General features: G+C 37.1%; 1 protein-coding gene across 2 annotated transcripts in view; it reads left to right on the top strand.

Annotated features, from left to right (window-relative positions):
* The window catches only part of TBCA (tubulin folding cofactor A), a 31,544-nt gene extending 14,269 nt beyond the window's left edge, over positions 1–17,275 (top strand). For both annotated transcript variants that reach the window (XM_009327252.1, XM_009327251.1), the window contains exons 2-4: positions 3,458–3,563; positions 13,741–13,827; positions 16,983–17,275. In XM_009327252.1, the coding sequence (XP_009325527.1) occupies positions 3,477–3,563; positions 13,741–13,827; positions 16,983–17,063 (255 nt within the window). In that variant the 5' untranslated portion in view covers positions 3,458–3,476 and the 3' untranslated portion in view covers positions 17,064–17,275. The remainder of the gene's footprint in view (positions 1–3,457; positions 3,564–13,740; positions 13,828–16,982) is intronic.
* Positions 17,276–17,500: the final 225 nt, after the last annotated feature.

The raw sequence follows: 17,500 nt of genomic DNA, 5'->3' as shown, positions 1-17,500 counted from the left end.
TTTATGTGTATATATATGTGTAGTATACAAGTATAACTATGATAAGAAGTAATCTGCATGGATTCCTTTTTTTCATTCTGTATTCTTCCAGTTAAAAGTTAAAGTTGCTGTAGCTTATATTTCTTACGACACTGTAGTATGTCTGCTAAAGTTATGCCTGTGGTGTTTTTTATGGTTGCAGTTTTTTTCATCTATAAATGACCTGTGTACTTGAAATGCAACAAATTATGGTCTGGCTTTTTCTGGTACCTACTGAGCTATTTGCTCTGTTCACTCTGTATGATCACACCATACATAAAGATTCTGGTTTAGTATACATTTTAATCTTTTGGGGAAGAACAAGAAGAAAAAAAAAAAACCAACAACCACCCACCCACACCCCCCAAAAAACCCCTCCAAAACAAACAAACAAACACCCAACCCAGGATCTTGTTTCTAGATAGACAAAGGATAAAGGAAGAAGAGAGGAACAAAGTATCATGTGGGTAATTTTCTGTAGAATTCTGCTGAAATTTTTAAGAAGTGATTAAGGGGTAGTATTGCTCCATTATGAAATTTCACTTTCCTTTTGAAAGCAAGCTATTGATTTAATTTGGCATCTCCCCAAGCTATATGTTCAGTAGAAATGGCTTCATGACATCTAGAGGAAGGATCTAGTATGGGAAATGTTTTCAAATCAGAGCTTCTTAATAGCATTAAACATCAGCATCCCAATCTTACGAATAATAAATTGAACGTTAAATTGGACAATTCTGGTTACTGAACAAAGTGCAATGGAATATTTGTCACAGAAAACAGTCTCATATTTCAGGTTTCATGTGTTTCCTTTTTGAAAGCAGAATATTTCGAGTTCTACTTCTGAAATGCACAGTTACTACAGAAATAGAAATAGGTAGATAAATATGGATGCAATTCTTAAGTATCCAGAGATAATGGTGTGCAAAAAATCAAGTTAAATTCTAAACTAGGCCAGAACATGCAGTCCTTTCCTGTTTGATAAAAGCAAGCAAACTTGAATAGCAGTAAGTTTGAAAAGTTAGTGTGCATAGAGGGAGATGTGAATGTGGAAATGTAATGTGGAAACATAAGTAATGACAAACATTGTGCCTTCTGTTTTAGCCAACAGTTAAAATAATTAAAAATACTGGATTTAGCGATGCAAGTTGCCTTTAGTTTCAATGGCATACACACTTCAGTAAGTGAATCAACATAAAAACTGCTTTCAATCATACCTCTCTCCCCCTGCTCCTCAAGGGAATTTGCTGTTCTCATTAAAAAAAAAAAAAAATCTGTCTTACAGGTTGATTAAAATTAACTTTTTTGGAACTTAAAAATAGCAAAGCAAATAATACCATCTGGAATTAAATCAAGCAACCTTGATCAAACAATTAACTCATCCTCTATTAAATCAATATTTGCTGATGCTAATACTGGAGCTAGTTCCAGTAGTTGGAATTACAGCCACTGATTTAGTGTCTTTATTATTAGTAATTAGGCTGCTGTCTTTCCCCAGTACTACTTCTCAAAGCAAGTACTTGGCTGACTTGTAGAAACTGGCCTAGATGATACCCTACACTACATGCTCTGCATCCTTCTAAAGATTGTTCGTAAGGCTGAAGGCCCTTGCTGATAACGTGACTCCATGGGGGATGAAACAAGTTCAGGTGCGTGTTGCCACAGCTCAACTTAGATCAACTGTTGCGGAGCCACAGCTTAAGGCTATTTTAGCAAAACAATTTTGATGATGTAAACTCTAACAAAAGCAGGGAGCAAAAGCAGAGAGAGTTCCTGCTGTTGCAATATCAGTATATTCTCTTTGGAATTTTTCTCAAGATATTACTGCAGAGGTGCTTTTGTGGCAGGTTCAGTTCACAAAAGGTTCTTGTCACCCCAGTACCATTCTGTCCCTCCTCAGCAGCCCTTCTAGTAAGGCACTTAACTGTGACAAATTAGGAATTAATTTGCTCTGATGTGCTAACGTGACCACGAAGCTTTCTACTAGACCTTTATTTATTCTCTTCTCATTTGTTTAGTGTATTCTTTACTTCTTGGATCTGATTATGTTCTTTTGGCTGTTATATTCTCCTTAAACGATCTTATACAGGCTGATCTGATGCTTATTCTTGTTTGGGGAAGGATTTTCTTTGGCATGCTGTCAGGTTTGCAGTAGCATCTCAATGTTTGTTTTGGTCCTGAATTAGCTGATCAGAAATTACTTCATCATTCTCCAGATCCTGAAGGATGTTTTGGTTCAGATCTGGCATTATGTAATCCAACACATACCTAATGAACATACGTAACAAATTGGGGATGCAACAGCAAGATTGCAGTAAAAACAAGTGAAGTTTGATAACGGACTTGCAATGTAAAAATTACTGTACGGCATCAGACTAGACTACCTTAATACTCCCTTCTGACCTTCAAATTTTTTTATATTTCTCTTGAGTCTATGCTTGTTAACAAAAGGTATCCTGCTCCCAAGTATGGGTCCATTATTAGGATTATAAGATGGATTCTTTTCCCTTTGAAAGATAGGCCATAAAGAAAATTGCTATAACGTAAATTATGGAACTGTTACTTTTGTCTATAACCCCCAAACCAGCATCAAGGTAAATGGAGAAAATACTCTAAGGAACACAGAACTGTAGGCTACTGTATAATTTGGGAATTTTACTTTTCGTTATTTTGTATGAAAACTAGTATGGGAAATAATGCATTTAATGGCATGAAATGTAGTGATCAGGAAAAAAGCATTCTGGGATCACAGTTTGTGAACCCAAAAGTGCTGTTTCTTTTCATTTACATGCGATAACTTTTTTCAGAGTTACTACTAAGAAGGATGTCTATCATTATTCATCTAATAATGCAGGTGCAGTGGTGTTATTTAGTAGTGAATAGGAAAGAGGAAAGGCCACGTGACTGTAACAGCCAACATAGGTCACTTGCAAAACTATCAGAACCTGGATGATGTTGAGAGTCTGGCAAATGCTGATCTAAAAGCTGATGATAACAATGTTTTCTTTGCAGATATCTTAATATTGTTTGTTTTGGCTACCTATGATGTGAGAACTTTTTCTGAGATAGGTAGCTTTCTTCTCTGTACTGCTGTCTTTATTAGCAGTCATCCAGATCTACAAGGCAGCTTATCTGTTTCTGTTATGTACTTGAAATGAAGTACCAATATATAGCTTTTTTAGGATATTCTATATGGATAAGCCCACACAGAATTTTTAAAAGTATTTTTAATTTAAATTATTCTTATAAGAATCATTATACATTATAGATAAATTCAGCATTTCCGAGGTGCATTTTTTTTGCAGTGGTTAAGAGCCTTTTTTTATAAAAATGTGTATTATCTTATAGGGCTGCAGCTTTCAGGGGTGTTTTTTTGTTACCAATGGTGTAACTTTTTACTGCAACAGAACGAGGTTAACACAATCACTTCGTTTAATTTCAGATTGGCCAAAGAAAAAGTTATGTATGAAAAAGAAGCAAAACAGCAAGAAGAAAAGATTGAGAAAATGAAAGCTGAAGCATGTGATGATTATGGAATTAAGAAACAGGTAAACTGTCCTGAAACTTGTTTTATAAAATCCTTCTTTGCTTTAATTTAATTATAGTCATCCTTAAGTAAAAGAATCTCCTGTACATTTTTCCAGACTCCTGTTATATATATTAGTACTAGACTAAAATCCTGTCAATTATAAAAGTCATAATAAGCATTTGTAGAAACTTCCTTTACTCCAGAACTGTTAAACTCTAAGGAGACTGCATGTGGATTACTTAGCACTTGGTGTCAGGATGGCTATCACTCACTAACTGTGTATGAGGCCATCATGAACTCTCTTTCTCAGAAATACCAAGAACCTGAAAATACACGGTCTGGATGCATTTAGGTAAACTAAGTGCTTGCTGGTAAGTGCAAATGTTACAGTGAAGTGAGAGTGCTTCATAGTTAGTGTGAAGATGAAACATTTCAACTCTTGAGTATATAGGTCTCTCTTTGCTAAAATCACAGATCTCGAAGAGAGCGAGCAATGGGTATGCAGCTGCTCCTAGCAGCTGCTGGAGTTTGTAGTGAAGTCACTAACTAGCAAAGTGCATGCTGTAGTTTCATCTGCTCAAGAGTATGGTTTAGTGTCACTACTAAAATATGATTAAGTCTTTCTTGGAAGGTTCTCCAGAAAGGACAGTGGTTGGAGACAGTTGGTACATGCCCTTTTGGAAGGAGTGTCAAGTTTCCTTCTCACTGAGAAGAGGCCTGGGTTCGGGAGATACGTGTTTATTCTTTACAGAAGTGTGGCATGTCTGTGTTTAACTGTGGCCTTTATATTCTTTCAGCTAAATATGTTGTCTTTTAACTGTTTTTTTCCCAAGCATTTCCCAGATGTTTTCTCTTAAATCTTCACAAAAACTGAAACTGTAAATTAAAATTATTTTCACTTGTTTCAATAGTCTGGTGGCCTCGTGTTATAAAACCTAACCTACTGTTCTCCCATCTTCATTTTTAAACAATGGAAGAATAAGTTAAACAAAACTCAAATATAAAAATTAATGAAAACAACATAGGAGAAAGCCTTGTTTTAGAACAAGCTAAACCACCTTTTTCAGTAAGTTCAGTTTTCAGTTCGTGTGTATATGTCCTGCCTTGCTTTCATTATGCCATGGGAAAGAAATACAAATAAAGAATTTGTGTACAAATAAAGAATTGTATTTATAGAGCTGAGCTGTCTTCTGCCTCACCAGGGACTGAGAGTCTAAGATCCTACAAAACAGTAGTCTTTCTGAAGATCCGCTGGTGCTAACAAGAACTAATGAATGCAATTCCCATTTTTAGTGTCCCCCATTCATCAGATTATTTGACTGCACCGTGGTATTTCCGCAGTGACCTGCAAGATACCATCAAAGTCAAAAAACAGCACAGGCTGTGAACTTCTGTGAAATGAAATGTTACACACTACTTAAGGTATTCTCGGAGACCAATGACAAAAGCCTTCACAGAGAATAGTCTCGATTCATTCAGGAATTGCCTGATCCGCTTTGAGAGCAATCAGTTCCTCCAATGACATCTTCACTACTTGTTCTTTTAGTGCCCTTTGCATTCTGGAAGTTGTTAATATTTTAGGTTATGAAGAATTTGGAGGCTCAGAAAGAATGCGCACACTTTTCATAAGATCAAATCTGTTACTCTAAAGAAAACTATATAATACCAGGAGAGTTTGCTCAGAACCACGCTTTGGCTAGAGTTAATACTTCGAGACGTTCTTCAGGAAAAATACCTGTAGTTACACATTTTAAGAATTGCTTTTAGTTAGTAATTCCTAATCTGAATAATTGTATTTATTTAAAAATATGGTTGTAGTTTTTATTTCAGTAACGAAAAGTAACATTTGGGGGATGGGAATGAATTCAATAATTTGAAACTAGGAGAGTAATTTTAACTTATTTTATCTGAGGTATCAGCTAACTCAGGTATGTATATACAAATCAATCCAGAGTTGAGGGAGGGAAGCTTAAAAGCATTACTTATCTCTTACTGTACTACTATTCTCATTTAGCTTTCTAGTTACAACTCTGCAGTAGAACATACGATTTAACAGTACAGAAGTGACTACAGAAGGTTTTACTTTAAAATTAATAATGCCATTCCTACAGCATATGTAGACTTTAGGGTGTGTCTGGTCTGTAAGGAAGGATCAGTCCCTTTGTAGAATGATAGTTAGGGTTTGACTCAGTATTTTCTCCTAACTTGTTATACAGTGGGGCAGCTTGTGGTTCCTGTGAACTCAAGTGATCTCTAGCTGAGGCAGTGACCAACTAGGGTAGTTGGCAGTTGTTAGATACCAGCCTTCACCTGTACTGTCCAGAAAGACTTATTTAATAAGGAGCAGATTCAATATCAGAGAAACAAAAAGGACAGTCTTCTCGCACTGCTAGTTTACGCTGACCAAGATTATAACTTGAAGACCCCATTGTAGAGCGCGAGAAGACTTTGTTATGGTAACCCAGGATAGTACCCTTCCTCCCATCTGAATATGTAGGACTCTATTCAATTTGAAACTAGGCGAGTAATTTTATCTCTAAACATCCCAAGGATGTTTTATCTCGTTGTCACGGTAACCCAGGATAGTTTGCTTCCTCCCTCATCTGTCCCCACCTTTGCAAGGGCATGAGTGTGATGGTGGATCTCGGAATTCAGACAACAGCACCTGCAGTACATCAGCAAGTTCACTAATGAGCAGAACAGGCCATTGTGTATGTTAATCAGCACAAGCTTTATTATCCACCACTGTAGCGCTGTCCTTTGAGCTTCACCTCTGAGCAGGGCTCCACTGCATCGGGTCCCCATTTTGATCAGCATCAGTGTCCCGGGGCTCCCATCGTGGTAACACTATGCTTTCAATAAAGCCAGAGCTTTCACTTGCTGAGTGTTGTGCCTCATCCCTGAGGGATCTGCACCTGCTTTTCACTCGTAACACCTGTATATTACCATTGTCCCGGGTGCATGTTGTATTCACACCACTTGCTGTGTCTTAACTCGGGTACTTCAGCTGAATCCAAGCTGGGTGAGAACTACTTGTGGTAGGTTGCATATCACAGGGAAAGAATCTCTAGCATTATGGGGCAAGGAAGCCCTTCCTTTTCCATCACTTACAGCTTATTTTAAAAAAAATAAACGAACACCACTCTGCTGTCATCTGGTTTTTGTCTACAAAAGGCAGATGAGATGTTTAGAATATAGGGGAAAGCTTGTAACAATTCATTTGAGCCAAATTGGCAGGAAAAACATAATAAATGAAGAGCAGTATTTGGGGGGGGGAAAAAAGGCTATGAAAGAAAAATTTTCATATGTTTTTCTATCTCCAAATCACACTATCTTCAACCATGAGACTTGTAGGAAAAAGGGTTATTAACTACTTTAATAAAATACTAGATTGAAAACAATCTTATTAAAAATGGAACTATTGTATATGAAATTTATCAGGTTTGTAGAAATTAGGAAAAAATATTAAAAGACTTTTGATGTATTCCACCAGGTGTAAATTCTGCATATAGTTTCTATAGAGGGTCATTAGGAAGCCTGACTGGTAGCAGCATGTAGTGCAATTGTAACTCCATGTGGATTTTTTTGCAATGAAGCGTTAGTTTCTACACAGTTGTAATGGTTCTCATATTAATACTTTACACAGAGCTTCATAATACTTTATCTGTAATAGAAACTTTTCACACTGTAATCACTCATGAGTGCAGACTAGTGAGAGGAACCAGTAGTTCTCTGTATTTGTGTTGTTGTTGATGTGTCTCGTACATAAATAAACATAGTTTCTCATTTAATGCTTTTATCTTGAGGCTTGTGAGTGTGGGAAAAGCCTGAGGTATCTATTCCGTGTTTCCTCTCAGTGGCATTGTAGATACACTCTGGAGTTTGTTAACTGCCAGCATTTTTACTGATAAATGATAAATTTCCATTTTTTAAAAATAGTTATCCCACAGTTCCAAATTACTTCTTGTGTAATGTCATTTCCAAATGAATTAAAAATCCAATGGACTTAACATAGAATATAATATCTGCATGCCAAAGAGTACATAAAAGCGCATACAGTACATATTGCTAATACACAGGTTTTTTTACAAATATTAATGAAAACAGCAATATTTCTATTGCTTTGTTGAGTGAAAGGCAGAGTATCTCCTGAAACAGCTAAAAAGAAATACATTTGGAAACAATGTGTATTGTTTTGGAAAATTATTGTGGACAATGAGAATTTGCTGCTAATCTTGTTACTGGAGGTGTTCTTGCTGAAAGGGACATTGTAATGTTCTGTAACTTTTTCATTTTCAAACATCTATTTAGCCTCAAAGAAATACTCTGGTTAGCTCAGCTGGCTTTTTACATTTTTAGCTCTTTCCACCCCACACCTGATGGTTCAAACAAAGTTTCATTCTTCTCACCACTCAAGTACAGTTAAGATTAGAGGAAACATACAGTTGCACTTCAGTCTGATTATTTTCATAAGGGTTTTTTTGGGTTTGTTTTTTTTTCTAATAATAGATAATCTTTGCTTAATAATCTGAACTCTAGCTTTAGTTGCTTAGGTAAAAGAGGCAGTGGAAATGCTAATGAAGAGTCTAATGCTCCCCCTTATGTATTTGGACAGTATCCTTAACAAGCACAGTTTGTTTCCTGAAAAGCTAGCAACTTGGAATTCTCTGTACTAACTACAGAATAATATTCCTAACATAGAAATGGTATTAAAAATGCTTTCAAACTTTGGTTTTATTGCCTAATGTGCTTTCTGAAAGAGACCAGCTGATGAAAAATCATTACTATGATCTTCCTTTTTCCCTCCTGTTTTCCTTTTTATCTAGGCAGGTGTAAATACCTTTGGGATTCCAGACTTTACGCTGAAGATTAAAGGCACTCATGCAGTATTTGGAATAAGATAGTATGGCAACATTCCCATGGTAGAAAAGACCTGCCACCAAGATGGGATATGATTCATTTCTTCTTCAGTTGGGCTCACTTTTCCTGTGCTCTAGAGGGAGGGAAAAAATCTGGACTTGACTTTTCTGCCTGCTGTCTGTTTAGGGAACTTCCCATGTCTGTTCGGATTCCAATTTTAGCACAAATATTTCCCCAGGTATTTCATCTCCACAAAACAGATGAGGCGTTCCTCCCAAACCTTGAAGCTTATTCTAAAACATCTCCTAACCAGCTTGCTACCTTTTAGCAAAGCATGCGTTACATTAAGCACGGATTCAGGATCTATACCTTATCTTAATAAACAACCAAAAAACCCAAAGAAACCCCAACCCTCTCAACCTCTCCCCCAGGCTTAACCTCCCCCACAAAAAACTGGGGGGAGGGGGGGCAGAGGGAAAATTTCACTATTTGTTCAAACAAGATCGAGCCATTCTTGTTGGGAAAGCAAGTCTGTCTTTTGTCAGTGTTTTCTGTATGCCACTCCCAAAGAAACCTCGTTGTTCAGATGTTTACCACCTCTCACCTGTTTACAGGGTGAGGTTTATACTTGCATCAGCATGGATCTGTTCAGGTAGAATTTTGAGTTGCTGGAAAGAAATATGCTGCCTGATGATTAAATGACAACTTTCTGTAATGGATAATTCCATTATCAATCTTCTAAGTTAATTTAAAAGGAGCAATATCTGTAATTTATGTACAGCATATTCAATTAAAAACTTTTTCAGTGGAGGACGTGGAGTTTTGCTTCTGTCCTCTGAAAAGATCTCCATTTTTTAGCTTCAAGTCATGTGGTGTTCTCCTTCCACCCCCCACCGCTGACAATGAAGAAAACCTGACAGTTGTACACTAGTGGAAAACAGCCAGTGACAAACTGTTTTCCAAAAAGACAAAAGGAACCTTTCTGCCTTTTATGTCCTAAAGTGATCTGCTTTAGAAGAACCAGGACTGGCCCTCATCTGAGAGGAGCTGCAGAGAAAGCTCATTTGAAATACTGAGGCATCAGATCTAGAGGGTTTTCTCCTCCTCCAGCTTTCTTGCCACAAATGGTAGGTGGGTTGTGGCTGATAGATACATTGTCATTTCAGTTCTTGAAACGCTCAAAGCACTATAGAAGCAAAACAATGTTCTCCAATTCTTTACAGCAAGCTTTTCTTCATGGTCTTTCAGAAGTGTTTTGATCAATGTATTTGACAACTCACCTACAACGGACTGCAGTGTGCTCTTGTATCCTGTATTTGTGGATAGCTCAAGCTTCTTTTGGGCCTGCTATGTGAAAATAAGACAAGTTGCTTCTGAAGTAGAACTAATAAACTTAGTTTCCTACAGTTTTTGTGTACATTTGGGTTTTTTTCCCTCCATATTCACCTTAATGCTGTATCTCCTCTGAGTTCCTGCCTTCCCTGTGCCCAGCTTTCTCCTACATCACCTATGCTGTCCCTATGTCCCTGCGGCACCACCCTGGCCCAGTACCTTGTGCCTTTATATTCCCTGATTACCAGTGAGGCAAGAAGTAATACCATGCTGCGGATTTAAGTTACAAATATGTTGATTAGCCAACCAGTAGCCTTAGCATGACTGTTTAGTTTCTACTACAGTCTTTTCCTTAGGATTATTAATTTTGGAACCGTTGGTGTTCATGATTCTTAGAGATGTCCTTTTTTCTTTTGGGTCTCTGCCCTTCCATCAGCTATGGCTAGTCAATGGATTCCAAGTGTTTTACAAAGTTTCTGATTAAAAGTAGTTCAAACAAGTAGCACTTTTCTTAGCAAACAATTATTTGCATGTTTTTTTCTTTTCCTCCCTACCATCTTTGAGTAGATCCATGCTGTTATGATTACCTGTGCAACAGTCAAAGGGCAAGTCATTATAAGGCAGTATTTAAAAGCATGAATATATATTCATGTCTGTGTATATAATTCATACATATATGACTCATTCACATTTATCTTTTTTTTAGCCTATATCTTTTGTGTTTAGAATACCACTCCTGCCATATAAAACAATATTGTCACTACCCCCTGTGACCCAGTAGTTTATTAGGCTCTCCTTCTAAGATCAAGGAAAGACAAAAAGCCCTATGGAGGTTTTCTTGTTGTTTTCAAATTATCTGTGGATCTGCATATTTCTAAATCTCTTGGTTAGATGTGGGTCAGCTGGAAAAAAAAAAACACAACAAACTCTGCTTCCACCTTTTTGAAGCTGATAAAACTGTTGTCCCATTATACAATACCTGTCAGGCTGAGCAAAATTGCTTCCTGTTGCAGAATACTTGGTATCAACACTCATAAGCAGTAATATTTATTCGTACTCTCAAATTATCAAAAATTTGTTTCAGTGTAAATGCTTGGGTGATCCAAAAAGTAGAGAATCTGCCTCATGAGCAGCTCTCATCTGCCTAAAGTTGAAATAGTAGCTTTGAACTTTCATTGTGTGACCTGCTAAAAATCAAAGTTGCTTATGTTTAAAGCCTTGGGCATTACCTCCTCAGCTATTTCTCATAGAGTTGTGTTTGGCCTTTGTGCTTATTTTGAACGTGTAAAGTAATTGCCTGATTTTAGTTATGGTGCCCTTCTACTTAAGCAACTGGTAGGTGGATCTGTGTCTTTGCATCTATTTTGCTTTATCTGTCACTGCAATCTTGAATTTATGGAAAATAGATTGAAGGCTATTAGTGGTGCATTAGGCACACCAGTTCTTTGACATCTTATCCAATTTACAAAAAATCCACATCAAGTTTAGTAAATATGCTTTGTACACCCCAACAGTTAGAGAGCTCCATCACATCTGAGGAACCTGCTTTCTTTTGAAAGATGCCAGACATCTGCTCCCTTAGTAGAAACACCTTCAATCCTGAAAGACAACTGACTAGAAATGTGGCTGGTTGGAAAGATCTGTTTAACTGCCTTTTTCAGTACACTTAAAGGAAAGGGGACAGCATCCTCACTGTAGCCACAATAGCTCTTTCGGTCCTACGTGCACTTATTGACAACAAATTCAGTTTGCTTCTCCCTGTACATATTTTTGTGCTTTATTGCATTTGTCTTAACGCTATTTAGATGCACTTTAGTTACTCCAGTTTTTTAATACTTCTGTTTGGCATTGTAATTCACGGAAACCTTGCAGATATTTATGGTTCTTTGCAAAGTTAGATCAGTTTCATGTAACAACTTCCTCCGTGACCTGCTTATAATTTGAACTCCTTAGAGTTCAGTCAGAAAGTTTGATAGAATTTTGATAGAATTTGGAGAGCAAACACTTCAAAACTTCCAGTCCTAGAGTTTATCTCATTATGTGAGCTTTTGACTTTGCTTTATTGTATACATTTGTAACAATAAATGGTCTATCTGGGATTATCAGCATAACTTGAAAAAATGTGTTTTATGCAGAAGTTATCAAAGTTTGCATAGGTAGTTTGGTAATCAACTAACAATACTGGTTCCACAAAATTCCTGTTCCAATCTCCAACTGTTTGCATCTACTGAATATAGTTTGAGGATTTATCATTCTTCTGGTTTTTATTTATTATTGCATTAACTGCAGGCAAATGTAAATAAAACTCAGGTACCCCTTTGCATCTCAGTCAAATTCTGTTTTGAACAGAGTGATTGGGGTAGTTTTGTTCTTTTCTTACAGCAGCCAGGACTACAGCTTACAGATTCTAGATTTACATGCCTTCCCAGGTCACTTATTGAGTGGCATATATCAAATAAGTTACTACTTTTCATATCATCTACCACCTTTACAATACAGAAGTATTTAGCAATACTGGCCCAAGGAAGTAATTACTGGATATTCTCACTCCTGTAGGTATTCTTGTTATGACAAATTTCTACTACATAAAGCAGAAGGCATCATCTCATGCAGTTTATGGCACACCTCATTCTATGGAAGTTACAAACCTTCATTTATTCATTCACTGCTGAAAGTGTGATATGCAGAGTTCCTAGTCTTATTTTTAATATAATCCAACACTGAATGCTTAAAAGAAAAGTGGTAATACCCATAAGAACTAGAACTTAGGGATGCTTAACTTTTTTTTTTTAAAACATTAATCACCCATCTTTGCTTCATTAAAGTATACAGGTTTTGCCCTAGATTCTCTGAAAGAAAATTAGAAACAAAGCTTTTAAAGCCTTTCTCTCAAAAATGACTTGAACTAAGAACTTAAATATATGACACTTAAAAACATGGTGATAATGTCTTACTACATAAGGCCTTCCTGTATGCATAAATACCTTCTTAGCTATAGCTTATAATTCCTTTTACAATGACCCTTCAGTACAGCAGCATTAACACTGGAAAGAGAATACAACATAGGAATGACAGAATGAAGCAAGCCATTTAAAGGGAACACCTTCTATTGCAGGTTATCCTGAATGCAGAAGAGGTTTCATATTTAAATGTCTAACAGATTTTCATTTCTAAATAGATTTAACATTACTGAACAACTCTGCACACCTTTTCTTCTTAGTGGTTGGGTTTCAGATCCAGAAATTTTCCATGAAATAAATGTTCCCTTGTTCAAATCTGAAGTTGTTTTCTGTAGGAGGAGGCAGGACATTCAGATTCAGTGGGGTGCCAGTTTAGTAATTTTGTTCGAAGTGCATGGTGAGAATAATCTTTCTCCTAAAATGAAGCACAAGGATAAGTAATAACTTTTTATGCATGATAAGCATCAAAAATATGAGCCTGCTGATCTTTGCTTTTCATTTTTCTTTACCTTTGTATTTCAGTCAGAGCCTCCTGCAGTGTGCACACAATGTGATCAATAACTCAATAACTTTTTTCATGCAGTAATTATCTCTATGTGGTATTATCTGAACACTGTTTTTCTTTATTACCCAAAAGATGCAGGAGATATTTATATAACCAGCTGATCCCATTTTGGATGAAGCTGCTTCACGACAGCAGGAGAAAGTTTGTTTTAAATAGCCTTTTTAACAAATGCTGTATGGAAAGCTTACCCGGTAGTACTTTTTTCTAAGGGAAAAATTATTCTAAGTACTCTTTTGCACTTAATACTTTATGTTTAATTAAGCACAAAGTAAATGGAAGTGTCCAGCAAATTAACAGAGTTTTAAGCAATTACATTGAGTGTCTTTTAATAAAAAAGCCTATTCAGAAAATAGGTACAACTGTTCCGAAGTTCCTAGATGATGACTGGACTACTGATTTTTCAGAGTAAAGACTTATCTTAAAAAATAATGTTCCTATCTGGAATACATTCTCATTTCTTTGGCTTCTAATTTTCACAGATTGAGATCTTACAAGAGTCACGAATGATGATTCCAGACTGCCAGCGCAGATTAGAAGTTGCACATGCAGATCTTACTCAACTACTAGTAAGTATAGCACCATAACCCACTGATCAAGAAATGCTGCTGTTCCTTGATGAACTTGGATAAACATGCTTGTCTGCAGTGCAATTGCAACTTATTAGAACTGGATGAAGAATTTTTATAGGTCCCAAGACTAGCATCTTATAACATGTCAATATTTCATTTTAGATAACTGTCTTTGTAGACTTGGTCTTCAGTATGAAAACTGTGTGTGTTAGAATATTAGAAGCTGTCTTTAAGGGAATGTACACTCAACATACACTTAAATACTGAACTGCTAGAATGGACTCTGAATTCCTGTGCTAGTTACATGATCAGAAAAAATAGTTCACCCGTGTTAGGTAGTTTTTTAGATAGTGCAGATATATATAACGTGCTTGTAGTGAACTGAAATAGTAAAAATACTTTGCTCACTACTTTTATTGTGCTATGGACAAGAAACAAGACAGTTGATAAACAGTCCTTGCCGAGTACTGCTTATGATTTATTAGTGAGGTGAGCACTAGTCCCACATTTTTAAGATATGAATACCTGCAGGAATAAATAGTATCTTGTACAAATAGATTCAGTGAAACTATACTAAGTTTGGAGATCATCATGCTTATTTTAAAAGCTGCCTTCTCATCAAGAATTCAGCTATACATGTAAAAGCTACTGTGAGGCTAAAAATACGTATCCTAAATTAAGCCCCAGACACATCTTATTGGCTAAAATGCAAATCCTTTCTCAAAGGAAAACCCAAGGTGTCTTATCCTCAGGTAGTATGCCTCTACTGTTTTCCAAAATAAATGCTCAGTACCTGGCAGGATTTAGGGTCCGTTTGTCATTCAACTAGTTACTTGACAGTTAGCTGGTCTAGATTTCAGTGGCATGCAGAAGTGGTGCTATTGATCCATACAGTGTACTGTACAAACTTAAAACAAGGAATAGGGGAAATTACTATTGTTGTTAAGAATTTGGAAGTCTTTAAGGGTTGCTTTCTGTGCTTAGCTCAACTTCAGTACTTTTATTAAAATCAACTGTATAGTAGTATGTTTTTTCAATTGTCAATCTGCTTAAGCTTTTTCCTAATGGTACTCTTGTTCTGAGGTCTGTTATTTGTTCCAGTTATGCTGTCCTTGGTTTTAAATATTTAACAGAATAAAAGTAGATTTGACCTATGCATACCTACGCATGACAGTCATTATCCTGGACCTTAAGTAGGACAAAAGAAATTACCTGGGCTTTGCGTCATGTAGAACTAGTCTTTTCAATAACGATATAGCTCTCGTTTCACAGAATCATAGAATGGTTTGGGCTGGAAGGGACCTCTAAAGGTCATCTAGTCCAACCCCCCTGCTGTGGGCAGGGACGTCTTCAACTAGGTCAGGTTGCTCAGAGCCCCGTCCAACCTGACCTGGAATGTTTCCAGGGATGGGGCATCCACCACCTCTCTGGGCAACCTGTGCCAGTGTTTCACCACCCTCAGCGTAAAAAATGTCTTCCTTATATCTAGTCTGAATCTGCCCCCCTTTAGTTTAAAGTCATTCTCCCTTGTCCTGTCGCAACAGGCCCTGCTAAAAAGTTTGCCACCGTGTTATAGTATGTACTTGTGTGGGACAGTACCTAGCATGGCTAGGTTATGGTATGGCGTTGAGTCTTACAGCACTAAATAAGCCTCATTTACCATAGTATCAGAGAAATGCCAGGATCTGTGCCTATAATGAAAGACTATTCCAGTTCGTAAGGAAGGTATCCACTGAGAGCAATGTACTGGTTCTGAAAAACAACTTTTTCCAGTGGCAGATAGGAGGATGGTGATGATTATTCTTTTTCCTCCACAGCTTTCTGTCTGCTTGGGGTCAGCTGAGTCTAAAAACTCGTCCAGCTGAATCATCTTGGGTCATCAGAAATCCAGGCTAAGGAACAACAAGGTTTTCAGGACTGCAAGTTGATACTGAAGTGCCTGAAGTCCACATAATTTTGACTGAAGTATTTAAATATTTATTAAGGGGGTTTGTCTGTTTGTTGTTTTGTGTGTGTTTGTTTTTTGTTTGTTTTTAATTTGGACCTATTAGTCAAAGCCTGGCTCAGGACTGAGGATTTGTGAGTGTTCACAAGCTCACTCTTTTCAGTTTAAATGCCTCCCCGTCTCCCTGTTCAACATACAACAGTAGCATAGTAATAGCAAGTTTTAAAAGGAACATTGTTTTGGTTAGTTTCAAAATTGCTATTGCAGCAAAGGGAGAGCTAGGTCAGTATACCTTGCAGACCTTTTAAATCAACAGCTCGCATGATATTACCTGCATTACCAGAGATTGCTTCCTTTATATTGGGTAAAAAGAGGTATGATATACACTCAACACTATGGAAATTATTTATAAATAGTATTTATTCAATGACAAAATTTTTAAATGCAATGTAATTTTTTTAATCTTTTAATTATACTTCTACCTAAAGTACTTTCTGTATCTTTACTGACTGCTAATTCAAGCAAGATTTAATTTGACAGTTGTTTAACTAGAAGTTGTATTTAAAATTGTGCCTTTAATAAACACACCATTAAAATCACCATTTAAGCCTTAACAATATCGTCAGGCAGGACTTGCCCTTGGTGAAGCCATGCTGGCTGTCTCAAATCACCTCCCTGTCCTCCACATGCCTTAGCATGGCTTCTAGGAGGATCTGTTCCATAATCTTCTCAGGCACAGAGGTGAAGCTGACAGGTCGGTAGTTCCCAGGGTCCTCCTTCCTATGCTTTTTAAAAATGGGTGCAATGTTTCCCTTTTTCCAGTCACCAGGAACTTCACCTGACTGCCATGACTTTTCAAGTATCATGGAGAGTGGCTTAGCAACTACCTCAGCCAATTTCCTCAGGACTCTGGGATGCATCTCATCAGGTCCCATAGCCTTATCTGTGTTCAGGTTCCTCAGGTGGTCTCAAACCTGATCTTCTCTTACAGTGGGCGGGACTTTGCTCCCCTAGTCCCTGTCTTGTGGTCCATCCACTTGAGAGGTGTGGGAAGAGAGATTGCCCGTGAAGACTGAGGCAAAAATGTTGTTGAGTACCTCAGCCTTCTCCTCATCTGTTGTTACCAGTATTTTTTCATAGTTACCTTCTTAAATTTAATCCCATGTCAATTATTTTTGAAGTACTCAAATTTTGTTTTCGATTCCAGGAAAATGAAAAAGAATTGGAAGAAGCCGAAGAGTATAAAGAAGCACGTTCCATACTGGAGTCAGTGAAGCTGGAATCCTAGAAGTTTTTCAGTACTCCCTTTATATGCATTAGCACTGGGTCCATTCCACACTTTCATTTGACTGTGGCTCTATTACTACTGTTGACTTGCTAAGGTTCCCTTTATGCAAACTGGCCTTTCTCTAACTGCAAGATGCATCAAATAAAGGATGTTCTGAAACATCTGTGTGGTCCATATTCAGGCAAAATAGAAACATTTCCTGTTCACCTCAATTACAAAAAGGAAAAATAAAGCTGATTTAATGTAAGCGTAATAGTGTAATAGCTAATACACAGAACTTAATCCGAACAATTCAGGCTAAGAAACAAAATTCAGCTCTGTGAGGAACGTGAGGGACCAATAAATACTTTAGAATGAAATAGAACCATAGGATGGTTTGGGTTGGAAGGGACCTTAAAGATTCATCTAGTTCCAACCCCGCTGCCATGGGCTTTAGA

Source organism: Pygoscelis adeliae, unplaced genomic scaffold (genome assembly GCF_000699105.1).
Source record: "Pygoscelis adeliae isolate BGI_AS28 unplaced genomic scaffold, ASM69910v1 Scaffold26, whole genome shotgun sequence".
NCBI classification, from domain to species: Eukaryota; Metazoa; Chordata; class Aves; order Sphenisciformes; family Spheniscidae; genus Pygoscelis; species Pygoscelis adeliae.
Note: the sequence above shows the minus strand (reverse complement) of the source record. Positions and strands in the feature narration are given on the sequence as shown.